Source organism: Chanodichthys erythropterus, chromosome 22, assembly GCF_024489055.1.
Source record: "Chanodichthys erythropterus isolate Z2021 chromosome 22, ASM2448905v1, whole genome shotgun sequence".
NCBI lineage: Eukaryota > Metazoa > Chordata > Actinopteri > Cypriniformes > Xenocyprididae > Chanodichthys > Chanodichthys erythropterus.
In genome coordinates this window covers 13,254,927-13,266,811 of record NC_090242.1, presented here as the reverse complement: position 1 = coordinate 13,266,811, position 11,885 = coordinate 13,254,927, and the positions used below count along the sequence as shown (strand labels likewise).

The 11,885-nt window shown below is 46.5% G+C and overlaps 1 protein-coding gene across 1 annotated transcript; it reads left to right on the top strand.

The window, feature by feature from the left end:
- The first annotated feature begins 293 nt into the window (after nt 1–293).
- LOC137012216 (chemokine XC receptor 1-like) lies at nt 294–1,112 on the top strand. Its single transcript, XM_067375353.1, has one exon. It carries the CDS (start codon nt 294–296, stop codon nt 1,110–1,112), a length of 819 nt encoding a protein of 272 aa, XP_067231454.1.
- Nucleotides 1,113–11,885: the final 10,773 nt, after the last annotated feature.

Sequence of the window (11,885 nt, the reverse complement as noted above, 5' to 3'; positions counted from 1 at the left end):
ATGCACACTAGTATTGTTTTTTTTTTTTTTTTTTTTTTTTTTTTCTCTCTAAGGTATGTTTATAAAAGCTACTTAAATGTCATAATTGAACTAAGGGCTAATCCTGGCTTAATCTAAGCCCTGTCTGTGAAACCAGGCCTGAAAGAATTAGTTTAAACTACGGCATTTGTTTAATAATAATAATGTCACTTAAATTTCCCTGGACATGAAAGTAATTTAATATTGGAAAGATATTGATTTAAATTATGAACTACTTATTAATACTTATTACTACTACTTATTAATTTTAGGAAATGAACAACTCTACAGTGAACTTCACCACAACTTATTCCTTTGGGCCATTTGACATTCTGGAAATGTATGCACACAGCTTCAGTTTCCTGCTTGGTCTTCCTACACACTTCTATGTTTTATGGCTCATCATCACAGGAAGTGGAGTTGCATCAGTGCTCTTCAAACTCAATCTGTCTGTTTGTGAGATTGGTATCTGTATGAGCAGTTTGATTTTTCTACTGTCTTTTTGGATTTCAGGTCTCACAAAATTAATTTGTTTTTTATTAGGACTATGCATCACCTGTCGTCCTATGTTTCAGTGTCTGATGTGTGTTGAGAGTTACCTGGCAGTGGTTCATCCTGTAACCTTTCTGAAGTTCAAACCTCTCAGATATAGAGTGATCTGCTGCACTGCGGCCTGGATAATCACTCTCGGCTTCTGTTTTTTCTCTATGTTCCTCTTGCCGAATAGTATTGAACAAACGTGGTTCTACTCACTGCAGTTCATCTTCTTCCTCTCCATCCAGTTGTTTTGTCTTGTGGCTGTTCTCAGAGCTCTGAAGCAGTCAGGACCAGGAGAGAGAGGGAAAGAGAGAAAAGAGGAAAACCACATGAAGAGAAGAGCTTTTTATGTCATTCTAATAACTACTGTCAACATGGTCATCATATATGTTCCATATATTATCACAGGACTCTTTACAATTGTGACGAAACAGGATATTCGTGCACTTTGGTGCATTTGTGTGCTTTGTTTTTTGCTGGCTGGTTTTGTTCAGCCTGTTCTTTATCTGTTCAATGCTAAAAAGCTATCCTGCCTCTGTTCCTCAAAAGTTGTGTAACTAATCCTTATTATTTTTTACTTATCAACAACTTTTAATTTCTGTATCTAAACTCTGCACAGACTTCACTGCATAGATTATAAATTAAATGCAGATTAATCCTTTTTAAAGCTATAAAAGTGATTTAGTCAAAAGCAGTGAGTGATTTTCTCTTTGTCTTTGTTTAACATCAATGACAGACAGCCACAGCTGTATTAGCCTGCTGTCACTTTAAGAGCTGATGCACATGACACGGATCTGACACATCCAGTGTCCTCACAACTCTTTTACGTCCCACCTTTTGGCACCAACGGTCTTGATTTAACCCATGAAAATTCTGTTGGTTGGTGTAAACTCAAGTTGATTCAGTAAAATTAAATCATGTTTTTCACTTAAAATCAAATGATTAGATTTTATTTTACTAAACCAAAAATGTATACTGAAAAAAAGTGCTTAATGTGGTAACATGTAAATGAACTGATTTGGCTCATGTAAAAAAAAGAAATAATAATAATAATTAAAAAATATGAATAACTCATTATAACTGGGATTTTCAAAACATCACAAATAATTCTCTCAAGATTAATGGTAGATTAGGTTATATTTTGTCAGCATAAAACAAGTTATTGATATGCTAATATGCAGAGTTGTAAAGAGTACCTGAAAACCATACTTGGGTAAAAGTACAGTTACCTTATATAGAAAATGACTCTATTACAAGTTACAAGTAACAAATTCCAACACAACTTGAGTACAAGTCTTAAAGTATCTGATTTTAAAGTATCTGATTTTAACAGTACTCGTAGGCTCAAATATGCACTAGTGCTTGACACCTGAGAGTCATGCTGGTGAAAATAAGAAACAGTTGATTTGTTGTTTATTTCCTAAAATCAAAATAAAACTGAACACCTCATTATTGCAATAAATCAAGGTCGATACAACAGCCAAATATCTACAAACTCTCAAGTCTCAGTTAAGCTCAAGTGCACAAAAAGGCCACGAAAACCAATATCCATCAAAAAAGGTTTTGTCAATATTGCAGATAAATAAAATAATGTTAAGTAAAATTAAATAGTCAAAGTCTACTTGTACTGGACGTGCTGGTTTCACCCATCATTGGCTGCAGCCATGACCTCATCTCATAAATCAAGCATCTGCTATTCAGAAACTACTTGCTAATGCGCTCGCATTCATGTAAAGTAGCCTTGTTGACAAGTTTGGGTGAGTAAAGGCAAAACGCACAAGATAGAACCTTCAATGCCCTTAGATGGCAATAACGCTTCTTTATAGCAGAAACAAACTGCTGCAGAAAAAGTTAGGTGCCATGCAAAATGTAACATGTACTTGCATTACTCTTCACAAATGTATTGGAGTAAAAAGTACATTTACTTGTTCACAACTGTAGTCAAGTAGAGAGTAAAAGATGCTAATATCTTTGATACTCAGTAAAACCACAAAGTAGCCAAAAAGATACTTACGTACAGTAACTAATTACATTTACTCAAATACTTTACACCTCTGCTAAAATGTGGTTTTATAAGTCAAGAGGATAGTTAGTCAGATAAGTTACTATGAAGCACATGTTTTCCCAAAACATATTTGTTGTCATTACAAGACTGGAATCATTGTGAAAATGTATCTTTATAATGGGTTTTTTTCCTAATATCTGTGCACCTTAAATCTTATGCTGCAAAGATGATGCGATGCTGCAAATAAACTACTACGGATACACTTGATGAATAGATCATAAACCATTACTATTGTTTATTTTGCGACACTTTTGTAGTATAATTATGTGGTTTTGTTTCATTAATACACTGTATTACTAATATTAAAATATACTGAGTTTTGTCATGTTTTCATGCGTGGAAACATTTAAACCACGTGTATTACAACTAGCCCCTTACTTATAAAAGTGTGCCTTACTTATACAAGTGTTATCTGTAATTATTCCCAGCCTCCAGTTCACTTACGCCACACTCTTCACGAAGATGAAACATCACATGGATACTACTGTTGTATTGTACCGAACCACCAGGCCCAGATGCTGAACTCTGTTCCCTCAAGAAGACGGACACTGAATCTCAGACACGGATTCACACACATATACTCCTTTTAAACTAAAAATATGCTTTCAGTCTACTTTTATGAACTAATCAGAGATGAAAGTACATTTGGTCTATAGTTGAATTTAATATTTTTATCAATATATACTTAATAGTACTAAGTACTAATACTTGGCCTGTATTGTGTTTATTCTTGTTACATCAAAATCTCAATAATAGGTAGAACATTTGTAGTCTCAGTCATCAGTTTAGAAACAGGCGTCAGCGCAAGATATCTCAGGAGAATGACCAAGCAGACACAGATCAAGTGTGGTACAAAGCAGTCTCAGATTTATTCAGGAAGAATGGGTCATATTTATAGACAGGCCAAACAACAATCTCCAGGATGGCTTGAGCATCCAATCATACGACTTAAGAATCAAACCTTACCATGTATGGCATTTCACGAAATATAATAACAAATAAATGTATGTGAGTAAATGTGTGGGTGTCTTCAACTTCTGGTTATATGTGAGAGTGTCAGTGTGTCCAAGGGCTACTACTTCTTGTTTTGTCTAGGTAGGTACATGTGCACAATGGAAAAATCCCAAGACACAGAGAAAGGCAAAAAGTGAAACCCAAGAAATAAGAAATTATTGAACAATTCTTTAGATATAGCCTATTAAATACTATTTTAACACATTGGTTTATAAACATACATATTCAAGTTTGTGGTTGTTACAGTTGCTGTACAACTAGGCACGACAGAGACGAATATAACGATAATAGCGATACTTTAATAATACACAGGAGATTACAATAAGGTAAGACAGCATTTACACATGAACGAGAACGGACAAGGAGTGAAGGAGAACACTAGGTATATATACACAAGAGACTAGGGGTGTAACGGTACGCGTATTCGTACCGAACGGTTCACAAGGCAAATCCCAAATGGAAGTGATCATCCCTATGCCCTATGTGATCATCCCTATGTGAGCAGGGTATGCGCGTGCCGTATGTAGCCATTTGGAATACACTTGGCAAAGGGAGCAGCTTAATTTCCTCATTACCTTCAGCTGGGATGTTCCTGTGACAACGCAGCACAATGTGGGTCAGCAGATGACGCTGTTTTAACGGCATAATTCCTTTTTCTTTTTTTTTTAGCCTAACTGCTGCAAATAAAAAACATACATTTTATATATTTAAAAAGTTTTTAAAATATGATATATAATATAAAGAGTAATATATATAAAACTTTTAAAAATATAAATTGTATATGTATTTATGCCGGCGCTTTGTTGTCATGGGAACATCCCAGCTGAGGATAATGGCGCCGCTCCCTTTGCCAAGTGCATTCCAAACGGCTACATATGGCATGCATGTACCCTGCTTACAGAGGGATGATCACATAGGGCATAGGGATGATCACTTCCATTTGGAACTTGCCCTGTGAATCGTTCGGTACGAATACGCGTACCGTTACACCCCTACAAGAGACTAACAAGGGGATGAGATGATTAACTAGACACAGGTGGAACAAGTGAACTAATCAGACTGGGGAAAACTGGGTCACAGGGGAAACAGAAACAGTAGATGTGAGACAGTTCGCCCCCTCCCGGATAGGCGCGTCCTCGCGCCGTCAGAGTCCAACAGAGGAGGGAGGGGGCTCTGGAGGAGCAAAACAAAAGTCCACAGAAAACAAAAACAGTCCAAGGGGGAGTGGAGGGTGGGAGGATCCAGGGGACAGCCTGGAGCAGAGGAAGCCAGATGATGACCCAGGCCACAGTCAGCATGATGTTCCTTGGCAGTGGTGCAGGAGGAAGGCGCCATGGAGGAGACAGGGGTACTTCATCCTGCGGCGCTGCCAGCCATGGTGGAGAACCAAACGGAGGCGAAGAGACACGGAGCCTGGGTGACACCGAAGATCCGGAGGGCCGTGGTGGAGCTGACGGCTCATGGGACTGAGGCGGAGGTGGGGCAAAGGAAGACCGCTGTGGAGCCAGTGCGACCGAGGATACCGGAGGAGCTGGAGGGAAGGCGGAGCCCGGTGGAGCTGGAGGGATGGAGGGCAGAGGTGCAACCGGCAGCCAGAAATCCCGAGGTGGAACCAGGGTGATGCCTGACCAAAGCGCAGCCGGTGAGACGAGGAAGCCTGGTGGAGCAGGTGGGATGACGTGCCACGGTGGAGCTGAGGGCGCGATGGGCCAAAGCGACACCAACGGGTCATAGGATCTAGGTGGAGTCCGGGTTTCTGTGGCCGGAGGTGAAGGCAGGGGATCCTTACGCCAAGGCCATGCTGGAGACTGGAAGCCCCGCAGCGAATCCACAGCATCGTGAAAAGGCGGCTGAGTAGGAGATGAGGGGCGGACAGGAACCAGAGGAGTCACAGCAGTAGAAGTAGGTTGGTGAAATAGAGGAGGTGGGAGAGGGAGGCTGGGTGGGCAATCTGCAGACATAGGAGGCGCTGGAGATACATAGGGCACAGGAGATACAGGGAACGCTGGAAAAACTTGGAGAACAGGAGATACAGGGGTGTCTGCAGAAATAACCTCAGAAAACCAGTCTATTAAATCCTCCTCTAAACAATCAAACTATTTCCCAGTGTCCATATGGCTTTCATACACAGCAGCGGGAGTTTAGGCGGGGCTTCCTTCCAAGCCCTCAACTAGCTCAACTAAGACTCCCTCGGGAATGGGCGTTGTTGCCGACTCGCTCACCTGGTCAGATATCATAACGGGCTCTGGCTTCGGGGTAAAGCACGGCTCAGCTGGGCTCGCTGGTGCTGTCTCCGCGGTAGGCGCAGGCTCCGTGTCTGCGGTGGAATCAGGCTTCAGCTCCGTCTGGCTGGGCGTAAGCTGACTGGGCGCTGAGTTTGCTGGAGTGGTGCTGATGGGCTCTGCTGGGCCAATGGTGAATGCCGAGTTGTTGTTTATCAGCACCCACTCCACACATGCGGCGAAATCTTCTCGTGGACCGCTCCCTGGGAGGCGTGCACGGGACCGTTCGCTCAGGCTGGCGATGTAGAAAACACAGAGCGAGCGGTCAGGATAGTGTGTGAGGCACGCCAACTCCAAAAAATCCATGGTGTGTTCCTCCAGGGAGTGGTCCTTCTGCTCCAGGCACAAGAAGGAAACAGCAGGTTCCATGGTGAACGGGAAAAAATAAACTAAAGAAAACGCTGCAAAAAATAAACTGTATTGGTCCGTTCTTCTGTTACAGTTGCTGTACAACTAGGCATGACAGAGACAAATATAATGATAATAGCTATACTTTAATAATACACAAGCGATTACAATAAGGGAAGACAGCATTTACACATGAACGAGAACAGACAATGAGTGAAGGAGAACACTAGGTATATATATACAAGAAACTTACAAGGGGAACTAAACAAGGTGATGAGATGATTAACTAGACACATGTGGAACAAGTGAACTAATCAGACTGGGGAAAACTGGGTCACAGGGGAAACAGAAACAGTAGATATGTGACAGCTGGTATCATAAGTCAGCTTTGGGGTGAAATAGTTCCTGTACAAAGTTAATTTTATTAAATAAACTTGCAGGGTTAGTTCACCAAAAAATGAAAATTCTGTCATCATTTAGTCACCCTCATGTTGTTCCAAATTTGTAAGACTTGTGTTCATCTTCAGAACACCATGAAGATATTTTAATGAAATCTAAGCGATTTCTGTCCCTCAATTGACCATCTATGCAACTGACATTTTGATGCTTCAAAAAGTTAATAAAGAGATCAAAAAATGAATCCACTGTAAAAATAAATAAATAAATAAATCATAAAAAATAATAATAATGCGCTGTAGAAAACGTCTCGGGTTACGAGTGTAACCCTTGTTCCCTGAGTAAGGGAACGAGACGCTACGTCGGATGACGTGATGGGAACCCTCTGTATTTTTGTGTTCGTGAAGCACCTCTGTATCCAACCAATGAAAAGACGCGACGTCAGAGGCGGGTGACGTCACGGATCAGGAAGCTATAAAGCACACCTAAACACAAAGCACGCCAGCTTCTGTAGGTTGTCTGAAGCAAGCGCACCAGGTATGCAGGAGATACGGCCACGTGACGTAGCGTCTCGTTCCCTTACTCAGGGAACAAGGGTTACACTCGTAACCCGAGACGTTCCCTTTCGTGGGAACTATCGACGCTACGTCGGATGACGTGATGGGAACGCAATCCCAACTACGCCGTCTCTCCAAGTGTCTGGCTGCTATCTTGTAGCACCCTGGCCCCCGGAGTGATATTAAGGTGAAGATTGTAAAATCTGATAAAGGTGTGCTGGGATGACCATCCAGCCGCACCACAAATGTCGTCCATAGAGACACCAGATAGAAGAGCTCTGGACGCGGCCATACCTCTCGTGGAGTGAGCCCGCACCATCAAAGGACACGGGCGCCCCACCGTCTCATATGCAAGTGAGATGGCCTCGACCACCCACTTGCTCATCCGCTGTTTAGATGCTGGGCCCCCCTTCTTAGGGGACCCATAACACACAAACAATTGTTCTGTTTTTCTCCACAGGGCAGCTCTGTGGACATACGCATCTAATGCTCTTACAGGGCAAAGCAGATTCTTCCTTTCCTGATCCAAGTTTGCAAAAGGAGGCGGGCAGAAAGCCTCAAGTACAATGGGGCCTGGGACCCTCGTCGGAACCTTTGGAACATAGCCCGGCCTGGTATGCAAAAAGGCTTTCACCATACCAGGCGCAAACTCAAGACAAGATGGAGCTATTGACAGCGCTTGTAAATCACCAATTCTCTTCAAAGAAGAGACGGCCAAGAGAAAGATAGTTTTAAGTGTCAGGAATTTGTCTGACACCTCTATTGGCTCGAAGGGAGCCTCAGCCAGCCCTTGGAGCACAATAGTGAGGTCCCAGGTCGGGGTCTTTGTGCGCACCACAGGCCTCAACCTGAGTGCACCACGGAGGAAGCGTACTACTAGAGGGTCTCGACCCAGCGAGGAGCCCCCTACAGGAATATGATGAGCCGAAATAGCGGCCACATATACTTTCAGCGTGGAAGGGGTTAAACCTTCCGAGAACTTTTCCTGAAGGAACCGAAGCACGTCTGAGACTGAAGAATGGACCGGGTCCAAATTATGTTGTTCACACCACACAGAGAACAATTTCCATTTGTATAAGTACAACTTCCTCGTGGAGGGAGCTCTGGAATGAAGGATGGTCTCCACAACCTCAGTTGGGAGACCAGATCCTATGAGCCTTGCCCCCTCAGGGGCCAGGCCCACAGTTTCCACATTTCTGGGCGGGGATGGAGAATCGTGCCGCCCACTTGAGACAGGAGATCCTGCCTGAGGGGAAGCTCTAAGGGAGAGCCGTGCAGAAGAGACATTATGTCCGAAAACCATATTCTGGTCGGCCAGTAAGGGGCCACCAATATTAGGTCGACCTTCTCCTGGCGAACCTTTTCCAGAACTCCCGGGAGCATTGAGACTGGGGGAAATGCATACAGACGTAGCCTCGGCCACGTCTGTAGCATGGCATCCAGCCCTAGAGGTGCTGGGTGCTGAAGTGAGTACCACAGAGGACACTGAGCTGACTCCTCTGTGGCAAAAAGATCGACTTGAGCTCGACCGAAAGTTTTCCATATTAACTCCACCACCTTGGTGTGGAGTTTCCATTCCCCCGATCTCGCGCCCTGCCTCGACAGGGCGTCCGCTCCCACATTCAACCGCCCGGGGATGTAGGCTGCTCTCAGCGAGAGGAGCTTTCCCTGGGACCAGAGGAGGATGCGACTGGCCAACTTTGATAATGGGCGAGACCGCAAACCCCCTGATGGTTGATATACGAGACCACCGTAGTGTTGTCCGTTCGGACCAGCACATGATGGTCTCTCAGGTCGGGGAGGAAGTGTTTCAGTGCAAGAAGCACCGCCATCATCTCCAGCCGATTTATGTGCCAGGAGAGCTGATGGTCCTCCCAAAGACCCTGAGCCGAGCGACCACTCATGATTGCCCCCCAGCCCGTGAGGGAAGCATCTGTCGTAAGCATTACACGATGACGAGAAGTCCCCAACACGGGACGGGTTAGGAACCAAGGCTTCTTCCACATGACCAGAGCACAAAGGCATCGCCGCGTGACTTTGATCATGCGAAAAGGATTTCCCCTCGGGGAAAACCCCTTGGTCCTGAGCCACCACTGTAAGGGTCTCATGTGCAGGAGGCCAAAAGTAATGACGTTGGACGCAGCTGCCATCAGACCCAACAGTCTCTGACACTGTTTTACAGTGAGTGACTGGCCTAATTTCACCCCTTTCACGGCCCCGAGAATGGAACTCACACGAGCAGGGGACAACTGCGCCTGCATCGTGGTGGAATCCCAGATTACACCTAAATAGTTTGCAACCTGACTTGGGACCAGCACACTCTTTTTGGCGTTGAGCCTCAGCCCAAGCCTTTTCATGTGCGACAGAACAACATCTCGATGTTGAACTGCCAATTGTTCTGTTTGAGCTAGTATCAACCAATCGTCGATATAGTTCAGCACGCGGATGCCCTGGAGTCTCAGCGGAGCCAGCGCTGCATCCACGCACTTCGTGAACGTGCGGGGTGAGAGGGATAGGCCGAACGGAAGAACCCTGTATTGGTAAGCTTCGCCCCCGAAAGCAACCTGAGGAACTTCCTGTGTGAAGGATGGATGGATACATGAAAGTATGCGTCTTTCAGATCTATCGCTACAAACCAGTCCTCGGACCTGATCTGAGGGATGATCTGTCTGAGTGTAAGCATTTTGAACTTCAACTTCCTTACTGATCGATTTAACACACGTAAATCTATGATCGGACGCAACCCTCCATCCTTCTTCGGAACAATGAAGTAGCGGCTGTAAAAGCCCGACATTTTGCTGGGAGGGGAAACCCTTTCTATAGCCCCTTTTTGCAAAAGCGTCGTTACTTCTTGCTCCATCACCAGAGACTGCTCTGGGGTTACCACCGTAGGAAGCACCCCATTGAACTTGGGCGGTCGTGAACCGAACTGAATTCTGTAGCCCTGTTCTACCATGAGCAGCACCCACTTCGAAACATTCGGGAGATTTTTTCCACTCTTCCAAATATTCTACTAAGGGAACCAGTCTCTCGAGACTGGTCTCTGGTGTTTTTGAGCACTTGGCTCGTCCATCTGACGCGGCGCACCGGCAGACAGGCGAATCCACGTGCTGGCCAACCCTCCTCGGAGGATCGGCGGAGACCGCTGTGCCCTGACGCACGCTGGGTGGCAGGGTTGGACAGCACGGTCCCCTGAGGGCACCGGGAGGGACCCGATATCCGAATCCCCCCGGAGGGGGCTGCCCTCGAGAGATCCTGCACTATAAAGGTCAGGACCTCTTCTTTGAAGCCTTCCGGGAGATAATGACGGTCCTCAGATCCGTCCTACCTCCGGAAGGCTTCGCCTGTGCCACCCGCCCCCGGCCCCCCAAATCTTTGTGGGGGAGCGCGGGAGGTGACACTGGCTCTTTGTTGCACCCTGTGTGCTGAGGAGCTGGCTGTCGGCCCAGGCTGCTCCCCCCCAGCAGCCTCGGGGGATGAGAGCGGCGGGGAATAATTTTAGAAAATGCCGCTGTCTGCTTTCGTGTCTCCTGAAACCTGTCGACGACAGTTGACACTGCGTCGCCGAACAGGCCATCAGGAGACAGCGGCGCGTCCATGAGAACATTTTTATCTCTCTCCTTGATGTCTGAGAGGTTGAGCCAGAGATGCCTCTCCGTGGCCACCAGGGCTGCCATAGAGCGGCCGATGGATTTGGCCGTCTCCTTGGTGGCCCGGAGAGCTAAATCTGTTGCCTTTCTGAGCTCGTGAATAGCCTCAAAGGACGCTTCCCCAGTGTCATCAATTTCCCCCAGCAGGTCGGCTTGGTATGCCTGTAAGATAGACATGGTATGAAGGCATGCCGCCGCCTGACCTGCCGCCGAATAAGCCTTGCCCACCAAGCTGGAAGTTGTCTTTAGGGGCTTGGTGGGCAGCGTCGGGGTCTTAAGGGACGATGTGGGCTCGGGTGAGAGATGGCTCGCGAGCGTCTCCTCGACCCGAGGCATCACCCCATAGCCGTGACGTTTCAGCCCAACTATATTGCTATATAGTGACGTCTGCGGGCTGTACAGTCTGTATTGTACTGGCCTCTTCCACGACCTCGACACCTCGGTGTGGAGGTCGGGAAAAACGGCAGACCCCGGCGCTGAGGTAGTGACCGCGCGGGAAGAAACCTTTCATCAAGCTTACTTTTTGGTTTATTTTCAGCTTTTTCCGCGGGCCAGTCGATTTTTAACTTTTCTACTGCCCTGGTCACTACCTCTAATAGCTCCTCATAAGCAGGGGATGAGGATGGCGGTTCCTCATCGACGCTCTCCACATCAACCTCCTCGGAGGAAGATATGTTAAGCATCGGTGCCTCTCTTCGGGGGGAAGAAACCGCTACGCGTGCTTCCGCCACCAAAGAAGAGACACTGGGTCTAGCAGGTAAGGGAAGCGATAGGGCAGTGCCCGTCTCTTCCCCCTCTGCTAGATCCATCTGTGAACCCCACGAGTGCAGCCTTCGCTGTGCCTCGGCAACAGCGGGACCAGACCCGCGGGGAACACTCGCCTCGGCGCCCTCCTCAAAGAGCGCCCGGCGAGATCGCAGCACTCTGAGGGTGAGCTGATCGCAGTGTACACAGACGGCTCCCTCGAGAGCCGCCTGTGCATGCTCAACCCCCAGGCATTTCACACACATGTCGTGTG

What these genes read in the sequence shown, in the direction of transcription:
- LOC137012216 (XM_067375353.1), top strand. Translation starts at nt 294, where the DNA reads ATGAACAACTCTACAGTGAACTTCACCACAACTTATTCCTTTGGGCCA.